At 41.2% G+C, this 21,488-nt stretch overlaps 1 protein-coding gene across 3 annotated transcripts in view; it reads left to right on the top strand.

Annotated features, from left to right (window-relative positions):
* Nucleotides 1-21,488, top strand: part of wwp2 (WW domain containing E3 ubiquitin protein ligase 2) — a 168,393-nt gene that overhangs the window by 5,972 nt on the left and 140,933 nt on the right. For all 3 annotated transcript variants that reach the window (XM_078400790.1, XM_078400792.1, XM_078400789.1), the window contains exon 2: nt 5,740-5,823. In XM_078400790.1, coding sequence (XP_078256916.1) covers nt 5,754-5,823 — 70 coding nt within the window. In that variant the 5' untranslated portion in view covers nt 5,740-5,753. The remainder of the gene's footprint in view (nt 1-5,739; nt 5,824-21,488) is intronic.

Below are 21,488 nucleotides of genomic sequence, written 5' to 3'. Positions count from 1 at the left end.
AACTGACATAATTGTAAAAACTCAGGAACAAGCATAGCATTATGTGTTGTATGCTGGAACACCAACTGATTAACTTCAACAATTGCAAACAATGTTTTGTGAGTTAAAGCAGAATAATTGTCTGTTGCATTATAGTGCAAAGAATGTAGTTTGGAGAGGCAGGCGGCATTGTGTTCTGAGAAAATAAAACACAGCTAATAAAACTGCACCCTTGGATAAGAACTGAGCTTTCAATTATTCATAGAAAATTAGCTTGTTCACAGTGCATCATAAAGTGGTGTGATGATCACAGGCTGTCTTTTTAATTTTGGTAGAAGTAGAAATGCTATCACTTTTGGATATTAAAGGATAATAATGTAAACTCTTTGTAAAAGAACAAAATGTCTTGCATCATTTACCAGTCGTCCAGTCAAATACACCGCCATACAGCAAGGCAAATTCCACATAGATTTTTGCAGTGGTGCCTAATATGCTTGGTACCTTTGGTACCTGAAGTACGTTGTATCCTGGAGTATTTCCCTGGGGCTTGGCTTGGCTTAACATGAGAAGCAACATTTGAAGTCAAAGATGAAAGTGTTACAAACACTATTTATCTTTCCCACAAAATATTCAACACATTTTCTCATGAAATGCTTTTCTAGTTGTTAGTAAAGAGAAATCACTTTCTGGAATTTCACTTCAAATGACTCCATTAATTTCTTCCTGAGGGAGAAGCTTTCCGCAGTCCATATTTTATTTGTGCAGTTATTAGTGTAAACTAGAACACGACATATGACACTTGTTCAGCGTGGATTCAGCTAAACATGAATTCATCTGAATGTGCTATTCAGTTTTTATATTTTGACAAAATGAGTTTAGTGTAATGTGCCTTGCATTATTAGTAGGATATCTGAATTAATTTTCATGAAGCAGTTAATTAACTGGCTATTTGTGCCTAAAATACAATATGCACATGGGAGATCAAATGATGAGCTGAAAGATTCGGCGGCCCGGATTAAGCTTACCTTCCTTTGCCAATTCCACAGAGGAATGCTGGTTATCCACGGTTCACTGTTTTGCAGGCTATAAGGTGTATGCCCAGCCAATTCTGGAGCTCAGCTGTTGGTACATGTGATTTCCCACTCTGTAACCAGATTAACCATTGAGTCCAGTCACAGAGCTTTGATGTGCTAATAAGAAGGGACGTGGACTTTGCACCTGGTCTTTCAGCATTTTACCAGAACTGGCTGACTTAAGAATTATGTCTGGCGGCATCAACCCCATGAAAAATGGTTAACGTTTAATGTTTTAAATGGTCTGTTAGCACTTTAGTGTTTTTAGTTAAACTGATTTTATTTTGTTTGATTTTTCTGTTTACTATTGAAGTAAATAAAACGCTTCCTGTGAAGAGAATTTACCTTCATGTACGGTATAATGCTCATAGGAGATTTTATGAGCACTTGCTTTTGATGTGCAAAGAAGATGTACTCCAAAGACGTACAGGTATGTAGGTTAATTGGCTGGGTAAATGTAAAAATTGTCCCTAGTGGGTGTAGGATAGTGTTAATGTGCGGGGATCACTGGGCGGCACGGACTTGGTGGGCCGAAAAGGCCTGTTTCCGGCTGTATATATACGATATGATATGATATGATACTCAGTAGCCAAAATATGCTCAGCTCAGTCCCATGAAAGCCAATGGTGAATAATTACTTAATTGGCCTTTCTGATTTTCTTGGTTGAAGCAAGAAGAAAATACCAGGAACTTACTGCTTTTCTTCAAGACGTGCTGTGGGATCTGTTATTTTCAGCTGCATTAACAGAATATAACTCATATAATGTGCAATCCAAGTGGTTGCACACATCATTCTCTGTAATGCGGCAACATATCAACTCCGATAATATACCCCCAAAAAGATTTGAACAGATTGCTTTATAGTGGTGAGTGGTGAACCAAATGAACCAAGTAAGTGCTTTAAAATTAAATCACAACTTCAAACATAATAGTAAGGGAAAGAAAAGGAAAATGCCACAAAACAAGAAACAGTAAAAATACACAACTAATCCCAGCACCAGTAAACAACAGGTAAAATTTAAGTTATTCTAATACTGCATTGTCTGTAATCTGATTAAACCAGTTTTGCTTTGGGAAAACCTTGGAAACAGTTTGCAATTTAAAATCAAATGATCTCTTTGTGGTATTGTTATTCTATTATTAATCCCATAATCCCTTGATAAGAGCACTGAAGAGTTTTGGCATCAGCTGGTTGGCTTGCAGTGGATAACCTCTACTTAATTGAGAAGTGAATAAAAATTGTGTTTAGGGTGTCCAATCTCTTCCTTACCACTCAATTTTTTATTCAAGGTTATTGGTGCACAATTAACTTGCAGCATTGAATCTTTATCAAATGAAAGCACTTAACATTGATGTTTAACACCAATTCAGGGTGAATTTATAATACTGAAGGGCCCATTTGTCTTGAACCAGGTGTCACATCCAATTCTGTAGATGGCAAATTGTGACTGTTTCCTGGTCTACTAACATAATCAAGACAATAAAAAAATACCAGAAGCCTCAATTTCTACTATATTTCTGACCATATTTGGAAATTTTAGTTGGTGCCATGACGTTATGAATGTTCATCTGTACAAACTCAAAATTTTCTCTGCTAATAATGTTAGAATGTCCTTTATTTATTCGTGCCATCACACAACTGTTTGCCAATAGCGAGCAAATTTTAGTGCCATGTCGTTGGCCTCTGCAAGATCCTTTACAGTGCATGCGTCATGCAGCATGTCACAGCTCAGGAGATGTTCCATAGACTGGAGGCCCTGTCCACACTCGCAGTCCGACGCATCTTCAGTATATCCCCACTTCAGCATGTTTGATTTGCTCCTCCCCATGCCTGTCCGCAGTCTGTTGAGACTGCACCAGGTGGGAGTTTCTCAGAGGGATCGATTGCCATGTGAATGTCTTCCGGAGATTTCTCTAGTCTTCCCAGAGTTCAAGCCTTCTGGACGATGCTTTGCAGTCCAGGGGATGGACAGAAGAGAGGAAACTTCTGCGTGATTTCAAACACTGAGGTAGCAAAGGGTGGTCATCCTCTGATTGTCTGAGGCGTTCTTTTTGACTGGCTACAATTCTTCTGATTCCAGGAGGTGCAATGCCAGAGAGTAGGTAGATGTTGTCAGTCTTCGTAGGTTTCATGCATCCATTGATGCAGCGACAGCTTGCGTTTAGCACAGGATCAATCTTCCTTGCATGAGCTGAGCGCTCCCATACTGCACAGGCATACTCGGCAGTGGAGAAGCAGAGAGCCAGAGCTATTGATCGAATTGTTTTAGAATTTGCTCCCCATTTTGAGGTACTCAGCTTGCTAAGGGGGGAGGGAAGGGGGAGGGAAGGGGGGGAGGGAGAGGGGAGGAGGTAGGGGAGGGGGGGAGAAGAAGGAGAAGGTGCTGCACCAATGCAGGAGAGGTTTGGGCCCAATGGGTTCACTTGGTCTAGTCCTTATTAAGATTCATTCAGCACAGAAACAGGCCCTTGGCCAAACTTGCCCATGCCAACCAAGATGCTCCATCAATACTAGTCCTACATGTCAATGTTTAGCCCATCTTCTGTATACTAAAACTCTTGTTTGTTTGTTTGTTTGTTTGTTTGTTTGTTCCTGAACTACAGCCGAAACGGTACACGACAGTGTAACAATTTTAGGCCCATCTTACTCAACGTTGTCCCTTTGGTGCTAATGGAAGAAGTTTCATTGAAATCGGTGTCATATTTTAAGTTATTCGCAGTTTAAAGTTTAAGGGGGGTAGGGAGGGGAGAGAGGGAGGAGAGGGGGGAGGAGGGGAGGGGAAGGGGAGAGAGGGGAGGGGGGGGGGGGAGAGGGTGCTGCACCAGTGCAGGAGAGGTTTGGGCCTCACAGGTCCACTTGGTCTAGTTTCCTTTAAACTTTCACCCTTTACTCCTCATCTTAAAGCTATGCCCTCTGGTATTTGACATTTCTACACTGGGAAAAAGACTATCTACCTTATCCGTTTTTCATAATTTTACAAATTTGTACCTGGTCCTTCCGCAGCTTCTGATGTTCCAGAGAAAGCAATCCATGTTTGTCCAAACTCTCTTCCTTGTAGTTCATTCCCTAATTCAGGTAACATCCTGGTGAACCTCTTAACAGCCTGCACAGCTTTCCTGTATTGGGGCAACTGGATCAGCACACAATAGTCCAAATGCGGCATAACTAATTTTGGCTGCATCATGACTTCTTGACTGTTGTACTCAATGCCTTGACAATTGAAGGCACGTATATGATTCCCTATCTGCTTGTGTTGCCACTTCGAAGGAGTTATGGACTTGCACCCTCAAATCCCTCTGTACATCATTACTCGTAAGGGTCCTGCCACTTACACATGACTCCAAAAGTGCTCACCCTTACCTGAATTAAACTCCATATGCTATTTCTCCACTCACACCTAAAACAAATCTGTATCCTTTGACAACCTTCTTTGCTATCCACAGCTTCATCAATTTTTGTGTCATCTGCAAACTTACTAATCAGTCCATTTACATTTTTTTCAAGTAATTTATATACATCACAAATAACTGAAGGGCACTGATCTCTACGGAAGATCTCTGATCACTGATCTCCGCTGGTCACAGACCTCCAGTCAGAAAAACAGCCCTCCACCACTATCCTCTGTCTTCGATAGCTAAGTTAATTTTATATCCAATTTATCGCGTCACCATGGATCTGCTGCATCGTTGTTTAATGGTCAGGAGCACTTGCCCTAGATTATCATTCAGTCTATAGTAATCTTTAAGAATGATGACAATACTGTGTATACCTGTAATATAAGAGTTATTTATCGCGTCACCATGGATCTGCTGCATCGTTGTTTAATGGTCAGGAGCACTTGCCCTAGATTATCATTCAGTCTATAGTAATCTTTAAGAATGATGACAATACTGTGTATACCTGTAATATAAGAGTTAGATAGGGCTCTTAATGAGAGAGTTAGATAGGGCTGTTAATGATAGCGGAGTCAGGGGGTATGGGGAGAGGGCAGGAACGGGGTACTGATTGTGAATGATCAGCCATGATCACATTGAATGACGGTGCTGGCTCGAAGGGCCGATGGCCTACTCGTGCACCTATTGCCTATAACAATGGAATGGGAAACAAATATGCTCATTTGAAGTTGATAGAAAAGGTTGGATATTTTGTCTTTACAAATAACATGGGAACTGACAGAAAATTGTAAAGTTTTGAGAAATGCTTGTATTTGTGCAACACCTTCCATATCCTTTGCAATATGTTACATAACTCCTTCATTTTGCAGCAAGTGAAAATAATTATATGCGAATTAACGCATGAATTGACTGTGGTACGAATTGCATATCTGGATGAAATTTTAGGGTATGTGACACAATTTCTTAAACAAAACATATCCATATATTAGCTGGAATAATATGTATTTTAGGGTAGATAGACACAAAGTGCTGGAGTAACTCAGTGGGTCAGGCAGCAACTCTGGAGATAAAGGATGGGTGACGTTTCGGGTCGGAACCCTTCTTGAGACTTCTCTTCAGCCTGTAGAGGGGTTCCAATCTGAAACGTCACCCATCCTTTTTCTCCAGAAATGCTGCCTGAACCGTTGAGTTACCCCAGCACTTTATGCCTATCTTCGGTATAAACCAGCTTCTGTACTTCCTTCCTACACATGTAATTTAATATGTTTGATGCATGTTTATTTCTTTCCAGAGTGGTGTGATGTCATGGCAACTGCCAATTCTAATATTACTGGACATGACCAAGCCTTGGAAAAATCAAAACTGAATTTAAAAAGTAAGTCCTGAGTTGGTTGATATTCGTCATTTAGTGATACAAGAATTGTAGTACATAATTGATGAACCATAACACTTTTGGCTAATCTTTCCCCCTAACTTTGTCAAATAATTAGTCCTGATATTGTGATACAAAAAGTTGATTTATCTGGAAGGGCTCAAATATAACCAGATCAGTGTGCAGATTTCTGTATTTTGTCAAAATTATTGTGGCCTCAAAATTGTGTTATTGATAAAAAATAGCAATGCAACAAATATTTTTGAAGTGGTAACAGATTTAATCGTAAAGACAATGGTAATTTGGGGGATTTTGCCATGACTGCAGAATTTAAAATCTGAATCACAAAGGTATAAGTACTTGAAAGAAAAATCTTAATCATTTTAGATCTTTAAAAAAATTATTACTACTCTGCTGAATGCCATCTTAACACTCTTCCCATCCAGACTAACTGTCTTTCTAATCCTAAATAGAGATGTGCCATTTTGGTTTAAATTTTTGCTTGAGGTTAGTGTGGATAACTGAGCTTGAGCATTTTAGATGTTCACTTCTGTGGGGGAGCAGCATCTTATCTGCCATATTTTATGGTTGAAGAATGCCAATTGGATCTAAACCATTTTTTCCCAGGCTTTCCAGTTCAAGAGAATCATTTCGGGGAAGTTGGTTATTTATATTTTGATCCCTTTCGCAGAAAAGTTACATCATAGAATGAAGCACTTCAGCCCATTGAGTTGGCTCCATGCAAAAGCAATCTGGCTGTTTCTCGTTCTCCACCCTTTTCTACAGCCTTGCAATATTTTTTCTTTAAAGTACTAAGCCAGTTCCCCATTGAGCATCGTGATTGAACTTGCTTTACCTATTCCCTCCAGCAAGCATTCTAGATTGTTGCTGCTCACTTCTTTAAAAATAATGTTCATACTTAAGCACTTTATTTTTCAAACTAACAGATTGCCTGTAGTGTAACAGTTGATATGTTCAGTTGATGGTTGGATTTCATTCCAAATTCAGCCAATTAACTTCAGCTACTCCCATCCGAGCTTTGAAAGCTGTGTTGTTCACTGATTGCACATGCAGTTTCCTCTGTGGTCTCTCGGATAATAAACCTGCATTTATCAGCATGTGGAACGACTATGACTGTTTTCAAACTTAAGTTAATAATTGGCAAGAAAAATGGACAGTAAAATAAGGTTATCGCTGAACAATGAATGTCCGGTCCTGAAAAACTAATTTTACATGCATTGGGGCTCTTCTGCAGAATAATATTTAAAATTGAATTTAATTTCAAAATGTTATGGAGAGTTAATATTTTGCCTTTTCCTTTGAATCCTATCTACATATAACCATATAACAACTACAGCATGGAAACAGGCCTGTTCGGCCCTACCAGTCCACGCCGACCACTCTCCCTGACCTAGTCTCATCTACCTGCACTCAGACCATAACCCTCCAATCCCCTCTTATCCATATACCTATCCAATTTACTCTTAAATAATAAAATCGAGCCAGCCTCCACCACTTCCACCGGAAGCCCATTCCATACAGCCACCACCCTCTGAGTAAAGAAGTTACCCCTCATGTTACCCCTAAACTTTTGTCCCTCAATTCTGAAGCTATGTCCCCTTGTTGGAATCTTCCCCACTCTCAAAGGGAAAAGCCTACCCACGTCAACTCTGTCCGTCCCTCTCAAAATTTAAAAAACCTCTATCAAGTCCCCCCTCAACCTTCTACGCTCCAAAGAATAAAGACCCAACCTGTTCAACCTCTCTCTGTAGCTTAAGTGCTGAAACCCAGGCAACATTCTAGTAAATCTCCTCTGTACCCTCTCCATTTTGTCGACATCCTTCCTATAATTTGGCGACCAGAACTGCACACCATACTCCAGATTCGGCCTCACCAATGCCCTGTACAATTTTAACATTACATCCCAACTTCTATACTCGATGCTCTGATTTATAAAGGCAAGCATACCAAACGCCTTCTTCACCACCCTATCCACATGAGATTCCACCTTCAGGGAACAATGCACAGTTATTCCCAGATCCCTCTGTTCCACTGCATTCCTCAATTCCCTACCATTTACCCTGTACGTCCTATTTTGATTTGTCCTACCAAAATGCAGCACCTCACACTTATCAGCATTAAACTCCATCTGCCATCTTTCAGCCCACCCTTCCAAAAGGCCCAAGTCTCTCTGTAGACTTTGAAACTCTACTTCATTATTAACTACACCACCTATCTTAGTATCATCTGCATATTTACTAATCCAATTTGCCACACCATCATCCAGATCATTAATGTAAATGACAAACAACAGTGGACCCAACACAGATCCTTGGGGTACTCCACTAGACACTGGCCTCCAACCTGACATACAATTGTCAACCATTACCCTCTGGTATCTCCCATTCAGCCATTGTTGAATCCATCTTGCAACCTCACTATTAATACCCAACGATTTAACCTTCTTAATCAACCTTCCATGTGGAACCTTGTCAAATGCCTTACTGAAGTCCATATAGACAACATCCACAGCCTTGCCCTTATCAATTTCCCTGGTAACCTCTTCAAAAAATTCAAGAAGATTATTCAAACATGACCTTCCAGGCACAAATCCATGTTGACTGTTTCTAATCAGGCCTTGTTTATCCAAATAATTATATATATTGTCCCTAAGTATCTTTTCCATTAATTTTCCCACCACAGACGTCAAACTAACAGGTCTATAATTGCTAGGTTTACGTTTAGAACCTTTTTTAAACAAAGGCACAACATGCGCAATGCGCCAATCTTCCGGCACCATCCCCGTTTCTAATGACGTTTGAAATATTTCCGTCATAGCCCCTGCTATTTCTGCACTAACTTCCCTCAATGTTCTAGGGAATATCCTATCAGGACCTGGAGACTTATCCACTTTTATATTTTTCAAAAGTGTCCGTACCTCCTCTTCTTTAATCCTCATAATTTCCATCACTACTCTACTTGTTTCGCTTACCTCACATAATTCAATATCCTTCTCCTCGGTGAATACCGAAGAAAAGAAATTGTTTAATATCTCCCCCATTTCTTCCGGCTCAGCACATAGCTGTCCACTCTGACTCTCTAATGGACCAATTTTATCCCTCACTATCCTTTTGCTATTGACATATCTGTAGAACCCCTTGGGGTTTACTTACATTACTTGCCAAAGCAGCCTTATATCTTTTTTTCGCTTTTCTAATTTCCTTCTTAAGATTCCTTTTACATTCTTTATATTCCTCAAGAACCTCATTTACTCCCTGCCGCTTATATTTATTGTATATCTCCCTCTTTTTCCGAACCGTGTCCAATTTCCCTGGAAAACCACGGCTCTTTCAAATTATTATTCTTTCCTTTCCACCGAACAGGGACATAAAGACTCTGTACTCTCAAAATTTCACCTTTAAATATCCTCCATTTCTCTATTATATCCTTTTCATAAAACAAAAAGTTCCATTTCACTCCTTTTAAATCCTTTCTCATCTCCTCAAAATTAGCCTTTCTCCAATCCAAAATCTCAACCCTTGGTCCAGATTTGACCTTCTCCATAATGATATTGAAACTAATGGCATTGTGATCACTAGACCCAAAGTGCTCCTCAACACATACCTCCGTCACCTGACCCATCTCATTTCCTAACAGGAGGTCCAACACTGCCCCTTCTCTGGTAGGCACCTCTACGTATTGCTGCAAAAAACTATCCTGCACACATTTTACAAACTCCAAACCATCCAGCCCTTTAACAGAATGTGATTCCCAGTCTATATACGGAAAATTGAAATCACCCACAATCACTACTCTGTGCTTACTACTAATATCTGCTATCTCCTTACATATTTGCTCTTCCAATTCTCGTTCCCTATTTGGCGGTGGTCTATAATACACCCCTATAAGTGTTGCTAAACCTTTCTCATTTCTGAGTTCCACCCAAACAGCCTCCCTAATCGAGCCTTCTAGTCTGTCCTGCCAAAGCACTGCTGTGATATCCTCCCTGACAAGCAATGCAACACCCCCACCTCTTGCCCCTCCGATTCTATCACATCTGAAACAATGAAATCCTGGAATATTTAATTGCCAATCGCAACCCTCCTGCAACCATGTTTCACTGATCGCCACAACATCATACTTCCAGATGTCAATCCAGGCTCTAAGCTCATCCACCTTTCTTACAATGCTCCTAGCATTAAAATATACACATTTAAGGGACCCATCATTTCTTATTCTCAGTTTATTTATTTTCCCTTCTTTCTCTCCTACATATTGGGTCTGAGTGTTTCCCTTTTCTGCCTCCTGCCTCACACACTGCCGATTAGCTATCTGTGTTTGAGTCCCTCCCCCCAACCGTACTAGTTTAAAGTCTCCGCAATTACCTTAGCAAATCTCCCCGCCAGGATATTGGTTCCCCTCAGGTTCAGATGCAACCCGTCCTTTTTGTACAGGTCATACTTCCCCCAGAAGAGGTCCCAATGATCCAGAAACTTGAATCCCTGCTCCCTGCACCAGTTCCTCAGCCACGTATTTATCCTCCACCTCACTCCATTCCTATTCTCACTATCGCGTGGCACAGGCAGTAAGCCTGAGATTATTGCTTTGTAAGTCCTTTTTTTTAACACTCTTCCTAGCCCCCTAAATTCTCCTTTCAGGACCTCTTCCCTTATCCTACCTATATTGTTGGTACCTATATGTACCACGACCTCTGGCTCCTCTCCCTCCCCTTTCAGGATATCCTGGACACGCTCAGACACATCCCGGACACCGGCACCAGGGAGGCAAACCACCATCCGGGTCTCCCGACTGCGTCCACAGAATCGCCTATCTGACCCCCTCACTATAGAGTCCCCTATTACTATTGCTCTCCTCTTCCTTTCCCTACCCTTCTGAGCAACAGGGCCGGACTCCTTGCCAGAGTCCCGGGCACCGTCGCTGCCCCCAGGTAGGCTGTCCCCCCCAACAGTACTTAAACAGGAGTACTTATTTCCAAGGGGTACAGCCACCGGGGTACTCCCTAGTCCCTGCCTCTGCTCCTTGCCCCCCCCTAACCGTGACCCACTTGTCTACCTCCCGTGGTCTTGGAGTGACCACCTCTCTGTAACTCCTATCTATAACCTCCTCACTCTCCCTGACCAGACGGAGGTCATCAATCTGCCGCTCCAGGTTCCTAATACGGTCCCTTAGGAGCCCCATCTCGTCGCACCTGGCGCAGATGTGGATGTCTGGAAGACTATCAGACTCGCAGATTCCCCACATCCGACACCCAGAACAATAAACTGCCCTGGCACTCATACTCCCCAAACAAAGCCCCGTGCTCGGTTACTAAACCTACCGCCCGGCCGCTGCTCCAACTGCTCCAACCGCCCACCCAAAAGAACTGAGTGATCTCCTGGGAGAGGCGAAAAACCGGATAAAAAACCCAGGCCAATTTGGGAAAAAGAAAATCCGGGAAATTCCTCTCCGACCCCAAGCTAGGCGATCGAAACTTGTCCGGGAGATCACACAGGTCTTACTCTTTACTATCCCCACACAATACTTCCCAAGCAACACAGCTTGGTGCTGCTGCTGCTGATTGCTGCTACTGCTGCTGCTGATTGCTGCTATGCTGCTGCTGATTGCTGCCACTGCTGCTGCTGATTGCTGCTGCTGCTGCTGCTGATTGCTGCTATGCTGCTGCTGATTGCTGCTACTGCTGCTGCTGATTGCTGCTGTTGCTGCTGCTGATTGCTGCTACTGCTGCTGCTGATTGCTGCTATGCTGCTGCCGATTGCTGCTGTTGCTGCTGCTGATTGCTGCTGCTGCTGCTGATTGCTGCTACTGCTGCTGCTGATTGATGTCTAAATTTTTTTTTTGGCATTGCTGTCTGTGAAAATTCTGCACTTGTCCATCGATCTCCATAGATGGCGCTACATTCAAAGTACTGTGGCCATAAAGGAATATTGAAAGTGTGCTAAATTTTTGGGGACACCTCTTTTCGGGTTTAATGCCAAGCATCTTCCTTTCACTTTTGTCTGCAATATTCAAACCTTCATAGTCAGATTATTTTGATTCTGTATTTAAAAAAAAAAAAAATCTACGAGGTTCAGGGTTCCAACTCATCTGATATGTTTGTGTACTCGTAGAATCCAGGATCCTAATTCTTTTATTGTGCTTTTCCTTTGAAAAAAAGGGAAGTTTATCCTGGTTAGCAATTATTGTTCAGCAGCCATTATCCATGAAGAAGGGTCTGAAGTAGGGTCTCAACCCGAAACGTCACCCATCCCTTCTCTCTAGAGATGTTGCCTGTGTCGCTGAGTTACTCCAGCTTTTTGTGAGTATCTTAGGATCTTAGGTTAACCAATTATTTATTCCTTTGCTCCTTGTAGTTTTTTTCGCCCTTGCACTTATCTGGAAAACAGAACTAAACTTAAGACAGTAATGAAATGCTACAGGATAGACCATTAAATTCTAGTCAGTAATTATTCACAGTGAAAAAGAATTGAATCATAAAACAGAACAGTAGAGCACAGGAACAGGCCCTTTGGCCCACAATGGTTATGGTTAAAACGACGCCTAGTTAAATTGATCTCATCTGCATTTACATGCATTCTCATATCCCTCTATTACCTGCACTTCCATGTGCCTAACTAAAACTTTAACTCCACTATTGTATCTGCCTCCACCACCTCCCCTGGCAATGCGGTGTAGGCTCCCACCACTCTCTGTGTAAAAAAACAACAACTTGCACATTTCCATCAAACTTTCCCCCTCTCACCTTATAGCTATGTGCTCTAGTGTTGGACGTTTCCATCTTGGATTGTTTACCACTATCAAGCCTCACCTCAACCTCCGACGTCCAGAGAAAACAATCTGACTCTATCTAACCTCTCCCTGTAGCTGACACCCTCTAATCCAGGCAGCATTATGCTAAACCTCTTCTGCACCCTCTCCAAAACCATTCCTGAAATGGGCAACCAGAACTACATGCAATACTCCAAATACAGTTTAACCAAAGCCCTATTGAGCTGCATCATGACTTCCTGACTCTTATATTCAATGCTTCTAGCAATGAAAGCAAGCATACGATATGCCTTCATTACTACCCTATCTCAAAAGGCTTTTGTTGCGTGCTAACCAGTTAGTGGAAAGACAATACATGATTACAATCGAGCCATTCACAGTGTACAGATGCATGATAAGTGAATAACGTTTGGTGCAAGATAAAGCCAGTAAAATCCGATCAAAGATAGTCCGAGGGTCACCAAAGAGGTAGATAGTTGTTCAGCACTGCTCTCTGTGTGGTAAGATGAGTCACTTGCCTGATAACAGCTGGGAAGAAACTATCCCTCAATCTGGAGATGTGCTTTTTCACACTTATACCTTTTGCCTGATGGGAGAGGGGAGAAGAGGGAGTGGCTAGGGTGTGACTCATCCTTGATAATGCTGCTGGCCTTGCCGAGGCAGCACGAGGTATAAAATGGAGTCAATGGAAGGGAGGTTGGTTTATGTGATGGTCTGGGCTACGTCCACAATCCGTTGCAATTTCCTGCGGTCTTGGATGGAGCTGTTCCCAAACTAAGTTGTGATGCATCCTGATAAAATGCTTTCTATGGCACATCTGTAGAAGTTGGTCAGAGTTGTTGGGGACATACCAAACTTCCAAAGCCTTCTAAGGAAGTAGAGGCATTGATGTGCTTTCGTGGTCATTGCTTCAATATGGGTGGTCCAGGTGAAGTTGTTGGTGATAGACATAAAATGCTGGAGAAACTCAGCGGGTCAGGCAGCATCTCTGGAGAGAAGGAATGGGAGAGTCTGAAGAAAGATCTCGACCCGAAACATCACCCATTCCTTCTCTCCAGAGATGCTGCCTGACCCGCTGAGTTACTCCAGCATTTTGTGTCTACCTTCGATTTAAACCAGCATCTGCAGTTCTTTCCTACGAAGTTGTTGGTGATAATTATTCCGAGGAATTTGAAGTTTTCAACCATCTCTACTTCAACACCGTCAATACAAACTGGGATATGTGTATCGCTTCGCTTCCTGAAGTCGATCACTATCTGCTTTGTTTTGCTGACACTGGAGAAAGGTTGTTGTCTCGACTCCAGGACACGAGGACCCTTCTTAAACAAAGGAACAACATTGGCCACTCTCCAGTCTTCCAGGATATTGCCTGTGTCTACAGAAGAAACAAAGATCCTCATCATAGCCCCAGCAATCTCCTCCCTTGCCTCCCTCCCTCTATAACCTGGGATAGATCCCATCAGGTCCTGGAGACTTGTCCATCTTAACATTCTTCAAGAGCCTCAGCACCACCTCCTTGATGTCAAACTGCCCTTGGATTTTTATACTCTCCACATTAATCTTGCTGTCCCCCAAGTCTTTCTCCCTGATGAATACAGATGCAAAGTACTCATTTAGTATCTTACCTACATCCTCCTAATCCATCCTCCGATTCCTCCTTTATCTTGGAGCAGATCTACTGTCTCTCTGGTTATTCACATATTTTTAACATACGTACAAAAAGCTGTGGGATTTTCCTTAATCCATCTCGCTAATGACATCTCAAAGCCCCTTTTTGCCCTTCTAATCGCCCATGTGAGTTCGTTACTACACGCTTTATATTCCTTATAAGCCTCCGATGCCACGTTCTTAAACCTGACATATGCTTCCTTTTTCTTCCTGATCAAGTTGACAACCTCCTTGGTCATCCACATTTCCCTTACCTTGTGGTGCCTATCCCTCCTCCTTACTGGAACATGCTGATCCTGCACTTTGATCAGCTGGCCTTTCAGCAGTTTCCACATGTATCCCTATTCAAAACAATCTTAACATTTATGGAGTTGTGATCACTATCTCCAATATGCTCTTCCACCATTATATCAGTCACCTGGCCAGGCTCATTTTCCAATACAAGGTCTTGTATAGTCCCTCCTCAAGTTGGACTATCCACATATTGTTTAAGGAAACCTTGGATACACCTAACAAATTCTGCCGTTAAAGTTACCCACTACATCAACCCCGTGCTCTTTGCATCCTTCTGTAATCTGTCTACATATCTGATCCTCTATCCCCATTGGCAATTGGGTGGCCTATAATGTAATCCCATTAGAGTAATTGCTCCTTCCTTGAGTTCAACCTGTAATGCCTGAGTTGACATACCCTCTCGTATGTTCTCTCTGAACACCACTGTGACATTCTCCTTGATTAACAAAGCTTCCCCCTGATTAGCGAAACACTGATGCACTGATCATGTACTGATGTACGTTTTGACTGAAGATATTGATCTAATTTGTGAACATGGAGCTTTATGGTCAGTGAGAGTGCACAGCCACAGATGGTGTCTCACATAACTTCCCTTTGAGACAGAAAAAAAGGCTGAAATATTTCAGGCAAGTTTTAAGAAGCGAAGAAATGACTAAATCTCTGAATTGCTCCTGGTACCATACACCAGAGTACATAAAAAGGGAACGATGATGCAAGAAAAAAGACTTTAGATTCATGATGCATTTGTCAAGAAATTACATGCCGTGTGAAAGGATGAGTATTTGAAAGGATCATCAAATGAAGCTATATGGATGTACTAAAGGGAAAATAAAGAGCAATCATGTGGTAGTAATTGTAAAGATTTCAATTACTCAAATATTTTCTGAAGCATAGATTTTCTAAATTGCATTACCCTTTATGCAGCCTCAAAAAGATGGGGCCGTGGGCGAGGGGGGGGGGGCAATTTTGTATTTACTTTTAGGGAATGGAACTGGGGAGGTAGAAGGAGTGTCTCTGGGGAGAACATTTCTGTTGTCATTACATTAATTTAATTAGTCTGAAAAAAAGGACAGAATTAAATAGAAGTAAAGGTTCTAAGTTGGGCGAAGGCCAATTTTACTAGACTGAAAAGTAATTTGGCAAAAATGCACTGGAAACAGCTATCAGTCCTCACAATGAAATTCAGGATAAATCTATTCCCACAAAGAGAAAAGGTTGGATATTGACACACTTGTGCATAGAGTGTAAAGGGGGTAGGGGTGGGAAGAATGGGGAAACTATGTAAGGCACAGTTTACCACAGCAACAGACCGAGAAAGTGTGGAAAAAAAATACTGCCAAGTAAAACATAAATCCAATTATGTGTTGTAAGAACACAACGAACAAGAAGATAACTAAAAACAGGGTTTATGAGTGTAATCTATGCAGAGGATGAAGATGAGGGTGAAATACTGAATGAATATTTTGCAGGTGTCTTCAAAAAAAGGGAATAATCTGTTTTTCAGGTTGAGGAGAACAAAAGTGAAATATTGGGTGGGATAAACATAGCAAGAGAAGAAAAGGGATTCAGCTTCTTTGAAACAGGATAAAGCATCAGGGCTGGATCCCAGGCTGTTAAAAGAAGGAAGATGTTGTGGAGACTGATTACAACTTTTCAAGTTACTTGCTAGAGATTTGGAGAACTTTAATGTTGGACAAAGGGAGGAAGAAATAACCCAAGTGTCAATTAACATGAGTGTTGAGCATATTTTTGGAATCACTTCTGTGTGATCTTTCAACCTTCATTTAGAAAAGAGCATATTAATTAAGACCAAGAGCATAGATCTGTTAAGGGAAGGTCAAGGGATATTAACCTGATATGTTTGATGAGCTAACAACAAACATTGATGAGAGCAATGTATTCAATGTAATTGTGTAGAATTTAGCAAGTCCTTTGATTAAGGACAACGTGGCAGAATAGTCAAAAACCTGAAAATCTATATTATCAGGGGCGATATGATAAAGAAGTCAGCAATTGATACAGGAATTGGTTATGCGATTGACAATGAGTTGGAAAGCTTTAGACTACATAAAATAGATGGTTCAGTCAGTTAGAAGGAAAAATTACAGATGGAGTTTAATTTAGAATAGTGTGTGATAATGCATCAGAGCAGAGGATAATATGATAAACATTAAAGGAGAAACAGGATAAGGAGAAAAAAACATAGGGGTTGATTTTTTCTTAATTTATTGAGCAAAGAATATAAGAACAATGAGATTGTGCCAGACACCAGTTGGATCACAGCGTGAGAGTACTGTATGTCATACATTACGGGAATGATGTGATCACATTGGAGAGGGTGCAAAGTTGATGAACGAAGAAATTGTTAGGACTGGAAAAGTGCAGCTATGAGGAAACATTGGATCATCTAGGGTGTTTCCTTTGGAACAAAAGTGATGGGTGGAAAATTGTGCTTAAATCTATGAGGAGCTGAGGTGGATTAAATGGAAAGGTCCCATTTCATTTGGCTGAGTGATCAAAACCAGTGGGCATTCATTTAAAGTATTGTTAGAACGATTCGAAGGTTGAGGAAATAATTATTCATTCAGAGGGATGTGGAGGTCTGGAACTTACTATAGGGCCTTATTCTGCATCAAAATAAGTAATAAGATCCTCTCTGAATCCTTGGTTTGCTAATCCCTCCTTAACAACCCACCTCCCTCCAGCCCCTTCTTAGGTACATTCCCCTACAAACGCAGGAGGTGCAACACATGTCTCTACATCTGCCCCCTGCCCCATCCCTTCAGCTCCATACAGACATCCCAATAGTTCTTGCAGGTGAGATAGAGTTTACATGCATCTTCTCCAACCTCATCTATTGGATTTGGTACTCGATGTGGTCTCTTTACATTGGTGAGAACGTGTAGACTAAGAATTGCTCTGCCGACCATTTGAGTTCTGTCCGTCAGGGACACCTGGAGGTCTTGTTTGTCAGTCTTTTTAATCCTCCTTAACATTCCCACACCAATCTTTCTGTCCTTGGCCTCCTCCACTGCTAGAGTGAGGCCACAAGCAAACTGGAAGAACAATACCTTGTATTCTGCTGGGGTAGCCTACAGCCCAATGGCATGTACATTGAATTTTCGCATTTCAGGTAACCTCACCGTCCTCGGGAACACCTTTCCTTCCAATCTCCTCATGCATGCGACCATGTTCCCTTTGCTTTCTTTACCTGGGGTGCTCATTGCCCACCCCCTTTTTCTTCCATCACCCCATTCCCTCCTACCCATCATTCCTCTCTCTGGCTCTGTATTTCACTACCCACCTTCCTTCTCGGATTCCACCATTTGTGCCTTTTTGCCTTCTCCACATCACCTCAAGCCTTGGTTGCTATCTCCACCCTTCTATCCCCCCTTTGACTCATCTGCCATTCACACCCTCCTACTGGCTAAGTTCTTGCCTGCCCCTTCCCCTCGGTGCCTCCTCCCAGATATTTCTCTACTCTCATCAGTATAAGGAAGGGTCCTGACCCGAATCATTTGTTCATTTCCTCCACAGATTCTGCCTGACCCACTGAGTTTCTCCAGCTGTTAATTTTGCTAAAGTGACAAGACCATTTACCACAGTTATATTTATATCCATTGATTTCCAATTCCTGAATTAGTGATGTAGATGGTTAACATGTTACATCGACAAAGTCTGAAGAAGGGTCTTGATCCGAAACGCCACCTGTTCCTTTTCTCCAGAGATGCTGTCTGTCCCGCTGAGTTACTCCAGCATTTTGTGTCTACTTTCGATTTAAACCAGCATCTGCATTTCCTTCCTACACATAGACAAAGTGCCTGGATACATTCAACCATATCCCATTGTCGCAAGAAGAAATCTTGTATATTTGAAGTTAACATTGTCATTTTATGCTTGTAACACTTTGATTTGACATTAGATTAATAAATTGAGATGGCAATCAAATTTCTTGTGGCTTCTGATGAAACTCAATTTTATTTCTCCGATAATTATCTCTGATAATTCTTTTAAAATTGCCATTCTCTTTCCCATCTGCTGCCCATGTTTTTTCTCAAGTTTCTGCTAGAGGGTATAATTAACTTCAAACCTTCAATAGTAGTTAAGAGGTTAGATGAGTGAGATATGCACAAGAAAAAAAAAGATATTGTGGTAAAATGTAATTTAATGAGATGTTGTTTGGTGGAATGCACTCATGATGCCAGGAGAAACAAAGAGAGTTTTATTGTGGTCCCAACTGTTTACTTTAACATTCTGTAAGACACAGTGGAATATTAGCTGCCAGTTATTTTGGAGTAGTCCTATTCTGAAGATGGTATGAGGGTCAAGACTTTTTTGCATGTTTGTTATTCATGCTGTAGAGAATTGACTACATAAATTATGAAATGTTCTGATTTTTATATAGCTGTAAAGTTTACAAATATAGCTTTGATAATTAAGTTATTTTCAGCACATTCTCTTCATTCATGCTCTTGAACCACCTGGGTGTGGATATTTGTGAATACCTTTATCTCCAGAATACTGGATTCTAAAGAACCTACAACACAGGAAGACATTCAGCCCATACTGCCTAATCCTACCTCCCACCTTTTCCATGGCTAGATAGATACATAGATAGATAGATAGATAGATAGATAGAGGATGACATACTTCAATTTGGGTTTTGTAAGTTCTGAGTTGGGTAATATGGTCAGTTTAGAATCTGCAGACTCTTTTGTAGATGGGGTAGGTGGGAGCTAATGAGAATGCCAGGTGGGTTAGGTTGTGACCTTTCACCACTTGATTCATAGCATTCATTCATCGCTATCAATCAATACCCCATGTTTCTGCTACCGTGCCAGTTTTGGGTTGAGTTTGCCAGTAGGCCTCATGCACCTTTATTTTCATCCATACTCTTTACAACTGTACTACCCTTCTCCAAATGTTGCAGTTTGGTGCTAAACAATTTTGTGTAAGGGATGCAAAATTCATTATAAATTCTTGGCTTGGGTTTGCTAACCGTGAAAAATACTGCCACATCTCATCTATTGATACTATGATATGTTTGGGCCACCAAAGTCTCGTAGGTGTGTTTGGTAAGGATCTCCAAATGAGAGTCATACAGCGTGGAAACGGGCCCTTCGGCTCAGTTTAGTCAATTGACCAACATTTACGTTAGTTCCACCTGCCTGCATTTGGCCCATCTATATACTAAAACTCTCATTTGTTTGTTTGTTTGTTCCTGAACTACAGCCAAAACGGTACACGATAGCGTGACAGTTTTAGGCCCACCTTACTCACCGTCGTCCCTTTGGTGCTAATGGAAGAAGTTTCATTGAAATTGGTGTTATATTTTAAAAGTTTTTCACATTTTAAAAACTAGGGAGGGAGGGGGGGGGGGGTGGGTGGAGAGAGGGATGGGGGGGGGGGAGATAAAGGGGGTTGAGGGGGATGGAGTGGGGGGGAGGTGGGGGAATAAGGGGGGATGGGGAGAGGGGAGGGAGGTTGAGGGATGGATGGGGAGAGAGGAGGAGGGAGTGGGGGGAGGAGAGGGGAGGGAGGAGTGGGGGAGGAGAGGGTGCTGCACCAATGCAGGAGAGGTTTGGGCCCAACTTGGTCTAGTATCCCTCTAAACCTATCCTGTCCATGTAAAAGTCTCAATGTTTCTTAAACGTTGCAATAGTACCTGCCTCAACTACCTCCTTCAGCAACTCGTTCCATTCACCCACCACCATTTGTGAAAAAAAAGTTACTCCTCGGGTTCCTATTAAATCTTTTACACCCCACACCTTAAAACTATGTCCTCTGGTTCTCGATTCTCCCACTCTGGACAAAAGACCAACTGTGTTAAACTGAGTTCATTCTAAAATAGTGTTTGAAAATGGTTATGTGAATTGGTTGCTACTCAACCATTGAAAACAATGTTTAAAATGAAACTTTCCTTATCACAGTTAAGGGAAAAAAGACACATTAGGAATTTTAAAGTAAATTATAATTCTCTGCTTTTTGTTTTTAGCCATGAATAAAACAGTGTTACACATTGACACATAGTATAGATCAAGCAGGTGCTAATAATTTATTATGTAGACTCACAACAAACATGATTGATCAAATTGTGAGATAGTCATTAGAGATAAGGAAACAGTAGCACTCAACAAAGTCGTCTGTACTCGCTAATGCAGAGGTATTTTTTGCTGAAAATATGACAGATGTACATCTCTCATGGTAGCTGCAAAACCTTCATTGGTTGGTTGAAAAATAATTTACTTAACGTAAATTAAATGATTCCTTACAGTTTAGACTTGAGTGTGTAATTCAAGCAATTTCATTACTCAGACAGGAAAATACCGAAATAGTAAGAAAAATAGTAATTGTACAATCTGTTTTTTGCAGACCCATGATGACTAGAATTACTGGTATTACTCTTCTTGGACACTGGTATTATTAATGCCCTTTTAAAGCAGGTGGGAACCTCAGAGCTCAATAATGAGAAGTTGAAGATGTCCAAAAAATCTCCAGGCAGTTGGTCTGCACTATTACTAAAACTATTACTGTGAACAATTTTTAGAAACATGGTGTTCCTGATTCTTGCCAGTCTTTAATCTTAAAGGAAATTATTATTTTTTTTAATCTGAAAAAAAGTCTTGCATTGCCTCTGCCTACATTCGTATCAAATATTGATTTAATTCTAGCACGTTGGTTTTCTTTGCAATATGTGGTGCAATTATAGATCAAAGCATGGAATCCTGTTATGCCACAATGTGGTCAATGGAGGAAACAATTTCCACGTCTTAACAGCCAAAACTTATAATAGAGTATAAGTAGTTGTGTCCGATAAATATTCTGAAATTATTATTTTAAAAGTTAATTTAAGATTCTGTACTCATAGGGATTTAAAGATTCAAAACTCTTTCTCCCTGTGAATCTCATAAAGTCAGCAA

Source organism: Rhinoraja longicauda, chromosome 6 (genome assembly GCF_053455715.1).
Source record: "Rhinoraja longicauda isolate Sanriku21f chromosome 6, sRhiLon1.1, whole genome shotgun sequence".
Lineage (NCBI taxonomy): Eukaryota > Metazoa > Chordata > Chondrichthyes > Rajiformes > Arhynchobatidae > Rhinoraja > Rhinoraja longicauda.
The sequence above is the reverse complement of the archived record's forward strand: the minus strand, read 5'-3'. Positions and strand labels throughout refer to the sequence as shown.